At 43.7% G+C, this 15,077-nt stretch overlaps 1 protein-coding gene across 1 annotated transcript; it reads right to left on the bottom strand.

Annotated features, from left to right (window-relative positions):
* Positions 1 to 5,808: 5,808 nt before the first annotated feature.
* Positions 5,809 to 11,518, bottom strand: KCNF1 (potassium voltage-gated channel modifier subfamily F member 1). Its single transcript, XM_003204501.4, has one exon. The coding sequence runs from the start codon at positions 10,860 to 10,862 to the stop codon at positions 9,399 to 9,401; it is 1,464 nt and encodes a 487-aa protein (XP_003204549.1). The 5' UTR covers positions 10,863 to 11,518; the 3' UTR covers positions 5,809 to 9,398.
* Positions 11,519 to 15,077: the final 3,559 nt, after the last annotated feature.

Below are 15,077 nucleotides of genomic sequence, written 5' to 3'. Positions count from 1 at the left end.
ATGGAACTGCACCATTAGTTGTATTTCATCTAGTTCATCTTATTGTAAAAAATGAGCATGCAGTAATGGAATAAGTGTTCGTAAATGTTTCACTATTGAATTTAAATCACAGATTTACTTCAATAACAAACATGGGATAGCATCTTAATTGGTTGTTAGTTGAGTTGCGTGGGTGGTAGTATTTTATCTTTATTCAGATGACTCTGTGAAGTCATATTCAGTTATGTTTTCTGTAGTGAGGGTACTGAACTCAGACATGTATCAAGTGTTCTTCACTTTACTGAAATCATAGGGCAATAACATCAGAATTATTACCAAGTTTTATTTGTAAGATTTGAATATGTATGAGAAGCTGTCTGGAGAATGCTAGATGTACACCAGAAAGGCAACACAACGCTTGGGTCAGAATGCTTAGGAAAAAAAGCCCTTGCAAAATTAAAAGCATTCTGTAAGTACTGTATCTGTAAAATTTGGTGCTGGTTTAGTTTATGAAAACAGTATTCATACATTGCTACTCAGGAGTCAATTTGCAAACCTGGAAGCATGATCTCCTTGCAGACTGTTAGAAAAAAACAGTAAGGATTTCTGAAAGGCTTGGTCTAGACTCATCACCTGGAAGGCATTAACCAACCATGCTCTTCCCAGTGTTGAATTTCTCTTTCCAAAATAGGAGTTAACAGTGCAGTTTCTAATTCTGTTTTCTTTCACATCAGATACTGAGGATCCAAAGCTGCAGATTCTGCAGGGTGGCAAAGCTAGAAGGGGAACGGCAGTGAGGAGCCCATGGTTTTGTCAGGGCAATGGGCTGCAGGGATGGCTGGCAGAGCTTTGTGAGCGTCACAAAGTGTTTGTAATTTGGAGAACAGTCATCTTTCCACCCTGCTAGTTAGAAACTGTAGTATTACAACAGCCAACACACTGTGTTATGTGGTAATTCTCCTGCCTCATCTGAACTTTAAATGCCTTTCCTCATCCAATATCTGTCATTCAGAAAGCGCAAGCAGCCTGTGTGCAAACTTCACGTTCTAATGCATTTTAATGGATCATAGTTAAATAAGACCAATTTGCCACACATTTGTTATTTTCTCTACCTTTATCAGTTTTCACCAGAAAATCATTTACTTTGATTTATTTTTGCATTTGTTGCAGTCTCTGCCAACAATGGATTTTCACTTTTTTTTCCCAGATCATTGGTAGACACTGATGCACTAAACAGGACAGTGAAAAGCCCTGAAGTATTTTAATAGTAATTTGTGGCCCTGGGCAGCCTCAGTTGGTGGAGGGCAGCCAGCCCATGGCAGGGGTTGGGTGGGTGGGCTGTGAGGTCCCTTCCAACCCAACCAGTCTGTTATTCTATGTTTCCTTGATAAGGTATGTTCCCAAAATGCAGCAGCCATGAGGCTGCCGTAACTGCAAGTATCCTCATCCCACCCCATCACAGGACTGATATACACACAAATTTTTCATGTTTCATTACAGGTTGCCATTGTCACAGAGCATTATATGCCTTGCATTGATGCAATGGTAGAATAGGTTGAATTCTGAGATTTTAGATGAGTGCACTGCACTCCACTCCTAACTACAGATTCCCTAGAGTCACCATCATTGTACTGCCCCACACTCTCTTCACCTTGCTGTTCATTTTTTAAATCTACACTAAGTACCAATTTAGATGAGTAAGCTAACTGAGGAAGCATCAGAAGGGATTGTATCAGCAAATTATCTTCCTTTTCCCCTCTTTGTCCTTGCTGTAACGTCATTTAGCCCACAACAGTAAGAAATGTATAAGAATGGTTTCTTTCTATTAGCGGATGTGACACTGATTCTTGAGTTCTTTTGAGCTGCTCTAGCCACTGTGGGTATTTCAGCAGCCAGTTTGCTTGCAACAAGTTGCAACATCTTCAGTCATGTAAAACAGAATTTTATTACTTTCCTTCTAAAAGTCCCTAAAAATTGTGAGCCACAATCTTTTTGGGATGGCACATGTTAGTATCACAGAATCACAGAATCACAGAATCACCAAGGTTGGAAAAGACCTTCAAGATCATCCAGTCCAACCATCCAGTTATCAGTAGCTTGCAATGGTATATAGTATAATATATACATATTATATATAATATAATAGTATTCAATAAGCTTAGCCAGATGGTCAAGCGTTACTGATGTGTGCAGTGACACCTGCAAGTCTCAGTCATGGATGTGAATACTGTCAAACTGTGTCCTATCTACAGCCCTATGACTAATCATAGAATCATAGAATAGCTTGCATTGAAAGGGACCTCAAGGATCATCAAGCTCCAACCCCCTCTGCCACATGCAGGGCCACCAACCTCCATATCTAATACTAGACAAGGCCGCCCAGGGATCCATTCAACCTGGCCTTGAACATCTCCAAAATTAACAACATAGTCCCTTCAAAAAAAAATAATAATAATAATTAAAAATATATATGTAACAAACAGGTATAATTGGTATAATTTGGGTTTAGACAAAGAAGGGAAGTTGACTTCTCTGGAAGTTTATTCACCTCTTACAAAGTCTCTTGTATTCGGAGCCTGCTGGCATGTGAGCAGTGGTTCCCATGTGGCTGAGCCAAGACCATCTCCAGCAGCCCAGCCTCCAAGGCAGGAGGCTGCACGCCTCTTAGCTGCTCATTGAGGTCATATCCACTCTCCTGTGCACTGTTCTTCCCAACTCAGAAACATTTTCAGATACATTAGCTATGAGAGAAGCTCACCTGAATACCCCTTTGAGTTGCTCGGGTCCCAAATGAGCAGTTCAGGTGGTAAGGATCCCCACATAAGGCAGACTGTGATGGCCCCAGTGTGCAAGGCTGGCAGCTGGTGCTCCCTCTTCCAGCCAAGGCAGCATAAATGTGCAGCATGTGAGTCACAGCAGGGATGATGTCGTACAGCAGCAATTAATTTGCTCCTAAGGCAAACCAGTTTGAATGGTGAAGGCTTTTGCAAATGGAACTAACTGCTCCAATGCAAATAAAGTGGCAACAACAACCCCTTAAGTCTGAAACCCAGTAGGCAATGGCTTGACATTTGTGCTGCAAAGAGTTTACGGATTCCCGACAAGCTGGATAGGAGCTGTGTTTTGGAGCAACAAGTGATTTATTTCTGTGACAACCAGTAGAAATAGAAGGACCTGCTGGCAAGCAAGGTCCTTGCAAACAAGCAAGAAATAGCCAGCTGGCCAGCAGCCATGCCCAGAAGAAAGCCCAGGGGAGGGTACAGGTCTTACGTCTGCTTGAGTCTTGCCTGCTAAATAGCAAAGGAATTCGTTGTTGGCTCTTTTTTATTATTACTGTTATATTGTACAGAATTACATTTGTTTTTAGTAATGCCTCTACAAAGTAAGCTGGGGAGGCAAAGGTCAGGCTGCCTTCTAGATATTTCAGCTCTCAAGCAATAGGGCTGTGCTTTCTCTGTTATTCATGAGCAGAAAATCATTCTCATTTACACTGCAGCTGCCCCTGCAGGGACCAATCAAGGTCCCATTGTGCTGCTGTCTGACTGGTGGCCAGGAGCAGAAAATTGCTGGTGCCTGCTTGGATGTGGTTCAGAAGCATCTGTTCTTTGCCATGTAAGGTTTAACATGAGCACATTTGGATAGGCAAAGCACATAAGCCCATGGTTAAAGTGATCTCTGTACAGGAAAATGTATTACAGTGTTTCTGTTCTCTTGAAGGGAGCAAAATTTAAACGTGAGAAAACACTTGGCTAAATCAGACAGGGTTGCTGTACCCAGACCTTGTGTCTTTTGAGCATTACACATCAGAGAGTTTTCTGTGGATGGCTGGGGTCTTTCAACGGGCGTGGTGATGATGGGTTGATGGTTGGACTAGATGATCTCATTGGCCTTTCCAACCTTAATGATTCTGTGATTCTCTGCATAAATAAAAGTCTTGAACCAGCATGGTTTCCCTTGCTGGCACGTTATACGCCTGCCCTGTGACTGAGCACAATGCAGGAGCAGCACTGCGTGGGAGCGTGCGACTCACCTGCTATGGGCTGTAAGCAGCAGAGGGACGGGGCCTTTCAGCTGTCTGAAACAAAATAATGGAGTGTGATAGACTGAGATTAGAATGGGAAAAATGACGCTGAAAGGAAAAAAAATGTAACAGTGATAAGCTGTCCAATTATGGAGTAATCTTGATGGAGCAGGGGAAGAAACCAAAATGGCATGAAGTGTTTAATGATAATTACTCCTGTATAGACTGAGAGAGAAGGGTTAATTCTTTACTTGCTGATAATGGACGAGCTCAGACTTCAGAGATGTGAAAAGTTAAAAATCAACGTATGGCAATGAATTCATTATTTATGTGACTATGACAATTTGTGGTTCAACATTTTTGCTGTTAAAATAATGCAAAAATAAACAACATTGACCAACGGCTCCTTCATATTCTGGGTATGGAGTCAAAATGCTGCATCTTACGCAATACTATGCTGGTAAGCATGTAAAAAGCTGATTTTGTAATGCTGGTAACTGTAATGCAGCAGAAACTTTGGTTGGGATCAGTGGAGTGCATCGGAGTGATAAAGAATTTCCCCATAAAGCTGTTACAGCAGTTGGTGCTGCAGTTTGTCTCCTGCATAGCCAAGCAGGTGCCGGCTGCCAGAACGCTTTCTAAAGCTCTCTGCAATGCTGCCCGATGTGCTGCCTTCCTCCAGCGGCTGTTATCTGACTTTCCACCATCCCATGAGCTCTAACACAGAATTGTGAGCTCTGGCACAGATTGATGAATACAGATTCATTTATTTGCAGTGCTACCTATTAGAGGGTAGAGGTTAATTCTTTATAACATAGGGAATCACAACATTTCATGCTTAAACCATTTTCCACTGAGGTCAGGAGAGCGATGCAATGAAAATAATTTCTGTAAGCATATACAACGTAGTATTCAGTCTTCCTTTTCATTTTGAGATGTAATGTTTAAAGACAGTACTCTACTTAGATTCCTTTTAAAATTTTCCTTCCTTTCTGTGCCTATTATACCTCTTTAACTGACCAGGATGATTTAACAGTACTTGTCTTCCAGCATCTTAATCTTCCAATCTTAAATAGATTTTCAAGGCTCCCCTTACATGGGTAAGAGAAAAGGCAGCTTTAAGGCATTGGCAGCTTTTCATCTACATACGAAAGCAACAGAAAAGAAACAATGAAATGGCACAGCTTCTCCTGGAGCTCTCAGACCTTTCCATCATCTCCATTTTCCCCCTAGCAATTTATGTGAGCATGCTTCATGCATTAGCCTGGTTCGCTCCTCTGCATCATTCCCGCTCTTATACTCTCAGGGCAGGCAAAGCTCCTACTGAATTCAGGCCTAAACTGGCTAATTGCAGGAAGAGAAAACAACTTCTGTTTTAGAGGGATATCTACAGCCAAAGCAAATGCATTAAATACACATTGCCCTGAGTTTACGAGCATTCAAGAATAATGTTGCTGCAACTTCTGATGAAGTTTGATCTGCACTCATAAATACAGAGATTATTCCTCACATTACTGTTCATCCGAAAGGTAAAATGCCATGTGAAATCTGGTGTGGAAAGAAATGCTAATATTCATAGAATCAGAATCATTGAGGTTGGAAAAGATGTCTAAGATCATCAAGTCCAACCTCCAGCCTATCTCCACCGTGCCCACTGACCACGTCCCTCAATGCCACATCTCCATGGTTCTCGAACACCTCCAGGGACTGTGAGTCCACCACCTCCCTAGGCAGCCCATTCCAGCACCTGACCACTCTTTCTGAGAAGAAATTTTTCATGAGATCCAACCTGAACCTCCCTAAAGGTTCTTAAGACCATTACCTCTTGTCCTATCATGAGCATTTTTAGGCAAAATCCAGTAACATTGGATGGAACAGGCAGACAGATCTGCACATCCCAGTCACTGCCTGTAGCAGTGTGGGCAGGAAACACTGGGGTTTGTCAGGGGATGTAGCACTGATGGCCACGCTGGCAGAGGAAGCACTTCTGCCCAGCATAACTCATAAAGAATTCTGCTCCATTTATCTTAGCACATCTGAGAATGAGAATATAATGGTTTTGTGGTTCTTCCTCTTAGGTTTTTTGGCCAGGGAGATTCAAGGAGAACATGAGGTGTAAAGAAAACTGCCTAAGGGTTTCTGAGGTTGCATCACTGTTACATTCAGCTAAAAGCAATAAAATCCTACCTATAGATGTTTTTTATCTGAGTGTCCCCAGAGCCAAGGTGGCATGTCAACTGTGACATGCCCCAGCACACAGCACAGGTTGGTTGCTGCGTGCCTATTACCTCCCTGAGATTAATGCCGTGTGTCACCAATCACTGCAGCCATCTTCCACACATCTGAAAGCAATTTCCACTCCATTAAGCTCCAACCCATGCGATGCCCAGAAAGCTGGAAATAGGCTTCATTTTACCTACAGCTTTAGCAATTGCCAACAACCTACTGTAGCGTAGTTCATTAAGTTAAGACTATTGAATCAGATTCTGCTGGCAGCTAATCCCAGATTTACAAGTGAGGTTGGTGTTAGGTAGGAGATAAAAGCAGTCTCTTCAAGGTTTTACTCTGGAGCTTCTGTACAAGAAGGGGACTGACGGCAACTAAAATTATAGTAGCTCTGCTTTCTTCCAAATTTCTGTTCACTGTTTTCTTTCTAACATTTTCTCCTCAGCCCTCCCAGTTCCTCACAGGAAGGGTAGCCTGTTTGCTTTGTCCATCTGGGAGTCCAGAGCTTTTGGATGGTCGTGGGGGCTGCACAGATGTTCCCACCTACTCCACCCCAAACCCTTAGGTCTGCTAAGTCTTATTTTTCAGATTAACTTCTAATAAAGGAAAGAGACCCTGCTCACCTACAGACTCCCCCGTGTGCTGCCAGCATGCCCTGTCCCTTGTCAACACTTGATTTCCCCAAGGGCTCCTCCTGCAGTGTGGGCTAGGCAAATGGTAGAGATCTGTGCTGCCCATTCACATACATGTAAAATATATATATCTTACCAATATGTACCTTACACAAGCAACACCCCCCAATACAGTGCACATAGCCTGGCTGGAGAGCTGTCTGGGCATGAGAGGCATCAAGGTCACCCCAAAGCTCTTCTCAGGCTTAAGCAGACTCTGGTGCTCAAAGGCATAACTCAATGGGGAAATACAGCAATAAATTTATTTCTGATAAGAGATGTTCATTTTTTTTATATTATTGTCACATTAAATAAATGGCAAAGCACAGCGTTGAAGATTTGGTACTTGGAGTGCTAAACATATCTTTTAGCATTTATATAGTGCTTCCCTCACTCAGGAAAGCACTTTTGCTAACTTAATTCACTCTCAGCCACCCTCTGCGTGTCAAGAAGGAAATCAAGAAGATTTAATATCTCCATGACAGATGAGGCGTACCACTAGGGCTGGCACAACTCCCTTCCTTTTACTCGTCTCTCACCCTCAGTATCCCATCCAAGGTGACTTTTGGTGGCTGCAAACCACACCTACATCCTGGAAGACCCCAGAGTTGGACTAGATGATCCGAGTGGTCTTCCCAACCTCAATGATTCTATGAGGGGCAGGATTGTGCCCCTCTGGTGAGAGCCAGGGGGTGAAAAAAACTGGTGGAGGGATTCTGATAGAAAAAGGGTTGCTTTGAATTGTTGGGTGTTTAAGACAGGATATGATGAAGAGATGGTTTAAAAACAGGGTCATGGGAGGAAAAAGGTCTTGCGACTCTTCCACTGCTCTAGAGGAGTGCTACAGGTGGGTGCTAAGGACCAGCCAATGTCACCCTGCATGGGCCACCACTCACCCTTGATGCCATTAAAGAGAGCAGCCATTGCCAGCAGACAGCTTCTCATTCACCAGAGCCCAGGGGTCAGCAAGGTGCCAGGAGAGGGTGCAGAGCCCACCCTGCATCTCTGCACCCCTCCTGTTGCCACAGCCCCACCACATGCCCAAGTACCAGGAGAAGAGTCCCAGGGGTCTGCATGGGGTCTCAGATACAAGCTGCTCAGGGACAGATCATGGCTCACACTGTTGTTTTCCACTTGAAGATGGAAAGGGGCTGCTTGACACAAAAGGGAACAAATAAGAACAGCCACCCTCATCCTTTAATCTGCTGGGATCTTACTTTCAGTGTACATAAACATGTCTGTACCCCCAGGTCTCCCCTCCCCTTTAAGCTAGCATCACTCCAATGGATTGATTTCAATGGATCTCTCTGGTAGAGAGCCATGTATTGCACTCTTTATTCATGCCAAATGAATGCACACATAGACAGTGCTTGCTTTTGGGAAGGATAGTAGTTACACACTGGTGTTGATTAATATGCTGATTAATGAATAAGGCACTGATTAGTGCCTACTACCTCTGTAAACTGACATTCACAAAACCATACAGTTATTGTAGGGATGTGATGGGCTGAGTTGTTGGGTTTTTTTCTTAATAACCTGATAATATGCTCATTCAGATAGACAGTCCTAGCCTAAATCCTTTGGAGATGATACCATTTTCTGAAACTTCCCTTACACTTACTTTCAAAGAGCTAAACTTTCCTATTGAGCGGTTCCTTCTCACTAAACTTCTCTTGGTTTAATGGTGCAGTAAAATATTGCAATGTAACTTACATTGTAAATCTTACTGGAATATAAAGACTTCTTGAAAGATACCTGCAACTATCAATTGTAATTTTGTAATTATGGTAGAACAGATGTTTATTTCATTTGTTTCTTAAAATACACTTGATTCTGTTTTGCATCACTGCCCAAAAAAAATAGCTTCAGGTGCTATTTAATTTTTTTTCTTGAAAGAGAAACAGGTACGTATCCACAAAGTCAAGCCCACGGTACAGGTTACAAAAATGAAACCATTCATTGCCTGCGTTATTCAGCACAAGGTACATGCTCATGCTCTCAGTATCTTCAGGCTGAAAGTGTTTGCAACGTTTTGCTATAAACCCAAACCCATGATGAGTGAAATATTGCTTTAATTTTTGAGAATGATTTTCCTAGCTGAAAAACCACTGATTACAGCCTGGAAGACACACTCGGTGTGTGATGTTGCTCTTTATTGTTATAGGTACAGAGCTCTGATTTGGCAATGCTGCACACTCAGATCATCAAACATTTACGGGTCAGGAAGAACTTTTCAGTATTTAAAATGGTTACAAATGGTTGCTGTCAGAATGCAATCATTATAAGCAGTCTGATCTCAATGGAGTCCTATGGTTTTACTTTGGATAATAACAGCAAAGTCTTACCAACTGCTGATGGAGGTAGCACGGGTTACTTTATGTTCACGTTGGAAAAGCAAAGCAGTGCTCCCTCCCAGCACCAACAGATCCCTCTTGTCCTTTCCAAAGCTGTTTGTCAGGTTGTCCCCATCTATAGGCTTAGCGCCGACAACAGCTCACAGTTTATTTGCAGCTTTGAAGCCTGGTCCTATAGTGTTTCTCTTCTGACAGGAGATGAATAAAGGTGTCACTGTGGGAGACTTTTAGCCGGCTGCTATAAAAAGGGCCCTCCTTGCCCTCACTTGCAAGGTCCCTGAGTTCACTCTTGGAGCTTGCAGCTTTCCCCTCAGCTGAGTTTAGCTCCATCAGCTCTAATTCGTGCTTGGCAGCTGTTTCTAAAACCCTCTGTTTGTTATAGTACCTGACAAAGTTATTAATGATAGGGTGGATGGGAAGGGCAATCGCTATCACTCCGCAAAGAAAACTGATGGCAGCGTTCAGTTTTCCTAGAGTAGTTTTGGGGTATATGTCTCCATACCCGACCGTGGTCATGGTGATGATTGCCCACCAGAATGACTGAGGGATGCTTTTAAATAAGGTATCGGGGTGACTTTGCTCCATGGTATAGCCCAGGGCAGAAAAGACAAAGATCCCAACAGCTAAGTACATGAGGAGCAGCCCCAGCTCCTTAAAGCTGCGTTTCAGAGCATAGGTCAGGGTCTGGAGCCCCGAGGAGTGCCGTGCGAGCTTGAAAATCCTCGCGACCCTCATGATGCGCAGTGCTTGGACTGCCTGCTGGACATTGCTCAGCTCCATCAGCTTGGCTCCCAGGTGTGTCAAGGTGAGGCTGACATAAAAAGGAAGTATAGCTAGTACATCGACAATGTTCATGAATGACAGGGCGAAGTGAAGTTTATTTGGAGAGGAGATGAGCCTCAGCACGTACTCCATGGTGAACCAGCCTATGCAGGCTGTCTCGATGCTGTCCAGGGTTGGGTGCTCCACACGGTTCCCCTCCGCATCCAAGACCTGCATGTCTGGGATGGTCCCCACACACATCACAACTGAGGAGATCAAAATAAACAGGAAAGACAGAACAGCAATCACTCGAGCTGGGTAGGATGATTCTGGCTTCTCCAAGAATTTCCAGATGTACTTTTGACATCTTTTCCAGCGGCTTTCAGAGGCATCCACTCCCAAGTCATCTAGGATCAGTTGCACCCTTCGGGCTATTTCCTCCAGTTCCTCCTTTTTCTCACTCAGATGAGTTTTGCAGCAGTCATCCAAAAATTTAAGATCCACTTTCCAAAATTCCATCTCATTCTTGAAACAGATGGGGCATATTCCTTTCTTCATGTGAATTTCCCCAAAGTAGTACACATCAATAATGCATTTGAAAGCATCTGGATCTCTGTCAAAGTAAAACTCTCTCTTTCCAGGATCGTAGTCATCGCAGAGGGAGAATATGCTGTCGTATCCCCCCGACAGGCAGTTGAGCAACTCTGCCAGCCGTGTTTCTGGGTACTGGTTCAGGTTATCACTGTAGAACACCTGCCTCACCCCACCGACATTGACTACGATCTCAGTTTCTTCGTTTTTCTCTGTTACGTCAGTGTCCGCATCTGGAAACCTAAAGTCACCTGCCATTTTAAATGGTATTGGATTCTAGCTGATTTTTAGGCTGCCGTTCGGTTTCAAAGACTTGTGGATTTAATTTCTCATGAAAGCAAATCGGCAGCAAATCAGCTCTGCTGCAAATGCCACCAGACTGACCTGGAGCAGCGGGGGAAAAGGCTACGGACACAGAGCTGCGCTCAGGAAAGCCTGGTGAGGGATGCAACAAGCTGCAGTGAAAAGACAAGTCATTGGGCTGCCGTGCCTGAAAGCAGGAGGTTAGAAAGCTCCAGCGGATCGTAAAGAGAAGAAGCCATTCAATAAAACTCACCCCTCTGCTCAGTGCTTGAGAGTCTTTTCGGGTCCCATTCTCTCTCTAAATGCTATTTATTCACAGGTTGGAAGTCACAGCCGAGAAATAAATCCTGTGCTCTGCTTACTGCAAAGTGGCTGACAGTTCTCGGGGAGGGCGAGCCCGCAGAAAACTGTTGCCGTTTCCCTCTTCGATGTTTCCCTAGAAAGATGCTTTTTGATTGGGCTTTCTCTTTCCGTTCTCTTTTTACTTTAAGGTCCTCCCGAGTTTCCGCGCTGACTCCCGCACACGGTCGGTGCGAGCGTGCAGAGCAGAAACTTGGGCTTGTTTTCCCGTCGCTGTTTCCCAACACAATGGGGCTGAGCTCCCTTCCCAACCCTACCCTCTTCTGGCGAAACCCAGCAAAGCACCAGCTGCAGCAGCACCCGGCTATTTATACACCCGCACGCCTGCAAGAGGAAGGCTTTCCAAGCTGCCCTGCACCTGAGTGATTTTTTTTTACGCATATTAAATACAATACACGATAATCTATAAAGGAATTCAGAGCTGCAGTACAGTGCTTCTATGAGAAATATAGTCAAACAATTTCTTCTGATGGTAGAAGTCAGAGAAAAAAAAAAAAAAAAGAAGTGTTTTGGAATAAAGACCCAATGTAAATCTTGCTCTAGTGCAAATGAAGAGTGATTCCCTGCCAGGACTTTGAGTTACTGTCGGCTTCATAGAATCATAGAATTGTTTGAGTTGGAAGGGACCCTTAAAGGTCATCCAGCCCAACTCCCTGCAACAAACTGGGACACCCACAGCTCCATCAGTTGCTCAAAGCTCTGTCCAGCCCAACCTTGAGTGTCTTCAGGGATGGGGCATCAACTACCTCTCTGGGCAACCTGTGCAGTGCCTCACCACCTTTCTTGTAAAAATTTCTTCCTTATATCCAATCTGAATCTCCACTCCTTTAGTTTGAAGCCATTTCCCCTTGTCCTGTCACCACAGACCCTGCTAAAGAGTCTGTTCCTTCTCTCTTACAGCCCCCCTTCAGATACTGAAAGACCGCTCTCAGGTCTCCCTGGAGCCTTCTATTCTCCACACTGAACAGCCCCAGCTCTCTCAGCCTGTCCTCGATTTGTACCCATGTTATTGAGAGTCAATGGAGATCACAAAGCTTTCACTGTAGTTGTAGAGTCAGGCTTTCCCTGCACTCTGTGTACATTTCCCAAAGGTCTGTGCCCTCAGTAAGTTCTGAGCTCTTCTCATTCACTGTCCTCTGAAAACTGGTAAGTGGAGGGGAGCAGAGAGGGGCAAATCAAGCGACATCTTGCCTCTCTAGACTCATGTTGATCCCGGGACAAGGAAGAGGGCTTTGACGTGCTCACTGTCATCATGTCAGGCAGCGATGGGGAGTCCAGGACACACCTTGCACCCCATTTCTACTGATGGGGGATGAATGAGAGGTTGTGCACCAGGCCTCATCTTGGCATAGAGTGTGCACATGGCCTCAGTACATTATGGTATCATGGAGATAGGTCATGACTCCCAGGGAAGCACAGGCCAGGATTTACATCGCTGCTCCAGGCCCTTTCAGACTTTGCAGTGACCTTCCTTGTCCTTGAGCTGTCACATGAGGAAGGAGAGTGAAAACTCACTAAGGAAAAGATGGATTCAAGAAACCTGTGAAGCAGAGGAACACAGTCCTTTGTCTTTCACACATCCGTGCACCAATTTATAGAGCAAAGCCTAAAGCCAAGTGGAAGTGGATTTTTGCTGCTCTGTTCTTGTCACTCAGGAAATGCAACACCCAGTTACCCAGGGAGGAATAAGACTTGCATGAACCGCAGCTCTGTCACCTTCTTTGAATGCCTGGATTGGATCACTCATATCCATGCTGCAGAATGGCAGAGGGCAAGGAGTGATACTGCAGGGTTTGAACACCTTATTCAAATGACAGCCCAGGAAATTGTAATACCCATCAGCCTGCACCTGAGCCACATCATTAGTCTCTGCAGGTCTTTGTCACCTCTCGTGTTCCCAAGGGTATGACATAAGGTAGAAGTAACAGGAGATGTAACTTGAATTTTGTTCCACATATATATTTACTGAGACTTGCAAGCTTTTTGAGTCAAGAGAAATATCTAATAGATCTGGAAAAAAGATTAGAGGCTCAGCAATAAATATTTACCCAGCTAACCACACTGAAATGAGATTTCCTTGCCCACTGCCATGAATGGTTATCTAGACTTCAGCAAAATAAATTTTAAGATGCCAATACCACTGACATGCTTGCACAGATGACAGATGCGGATGAGGTTCAGATTCCCAATTTGTTCAAAATAAATTTGGGACCCAGGATAGTTAACTTTAAAATGTTGACAGGCTGAATTAGTGTGAAGAAACAGGTTTCTGGGTTCTCAACCCCAGATCTGACTGCCTCAGACACCTACTCTGTGATTCATTGTAGTCTCTTGGTTTTTCTCCAGGTTGCAAAACCAAATCACAGTATCAGTCCAACAACACTGACCCAAAAGCACCACCTTCACTTCCAAAAAGTCTGTTCTCCCTGCCCTATAATTTTGCAGAAAAACATCCTGCAAGATTAGTATACGCATTGTTCGGTTTGAAAGGTGAAATCAGTTCCTTTCAAATGAGAAATTTCAGCACATTCTCAAAAGGTTGGAAAGAAACTATTTTTGAAATGCCAGATTGGTCCTTATGAAGACTTTAGTTATGCAGCTGCTAAAATCCTGGTGCTTTACTCTCTTGTCTTGCACCTTTTCAGAGATCTTTACACCTTTCAGCCTGACTGGCAAATATCAGCGATCTGATTGCATTTTAAATCCACTTGGACAAATATAAATGATCCAGAAAGAGGGTCAGGGAAAACGTATTAAGATTTTATTTCTTATTAGTAAAGAGTGAGACAACCTTACTTGAAATTATTTTTTGTCAGACTTATTGCACAGCAGCAAACAGCAGAATGAATTACAACAAATAATTTATTTCGCTAATTTAATTCATTTTTTCATCCATGAAAAGAGAGATTCACTGATCTAATAATTTCGGTAGATAATTGGTGCCCTGCAACTCATTTAGTAGTAGTTTGATGCATTTATTAAGGATTCAAAATTCAACTTCTGCTGATTTGTTGGGACTGGACAAGCAGATCAGGCTGGAAGCAAGAAGAGCTGGGAACTGAATTCCTACAGATTCAGTAAGAAACAGGGAGATAGCTCCTTTCAGTATCAAGGAACAACTCATACAGATGTGTTAAGTTTTGACTATGGTTCTGACTGGTTCCATCAGGGAGGTTTGTAGGATGGTCGTTTGGATCTCAAGCCTTGCAGCCTGATGGAAGGGCTCAGGATAGCAACATCCCAGGTTGCTGAGATCTCCTGGAGGACTTGGATCACCATGGGATGGTCCACAAGGTGCAAGATTACGTCTGGACCCAGCAAAGTGCTTAGAGCTGTGTCTGAGTTCTCAAGTTCAAGAAAGATTAGGGTCCTGCTATGACCGTCCAACAGAAAGAAGATAGAATATGTCTAATGCCATCTGGTTGATGTGGACGATTCCCAACCTCTGTTTGGCAATAAGGGACCATTCCTAATAAGCAGTTTTCAGGCAGCCACCTATATTGAAGACTACAAAGGAAGTCCTAAACTAGATGGAGACAAGTCACCAGTTGGCCTTGGCTTCCAGAAACACCTACGGGCTGGTCTAGATCATGTTGAGGTAAGCTGAGTCACCTGCTGCCATTGGGCATCTGCTTTTTTGTCCTTTTTATGATTTCCAAGCTAGGTGCAGTTGTGCAGCCCTCAGAGACAGTACAACTAACAGCATGTTTGGATGATGTTGGATCCTAAACAATGTAACCCCCAGACATCTACTCAATATAATTGCTTCCTATTCAATATAACCACACATTTCTGCTTCATCACATAAGG

The sequence above is a fragment of the Meleagris gallopavo genome, chromosome 2, assembly GCF_000146605.3.
Source record: "Meleagris gallopavo isolate NT-WF06-2002-E0010 breed Aviagen turkey brand Nicholas breeding stock chromosome 2, Turkey_5.1, whole genome shotgun sequence".
Classification (NCBI taxonomy): Eukaryota; Metazoa; Chordata; class Aves; order Galliformes; family Phasianidae; genus Meleagris; species Meleagris gallopavo.
The sequence above is the reverse complement of the archived record's forward strand: the minus strand, read 5'-3'. Positions and strand labels throughout refer to the sequence as shown.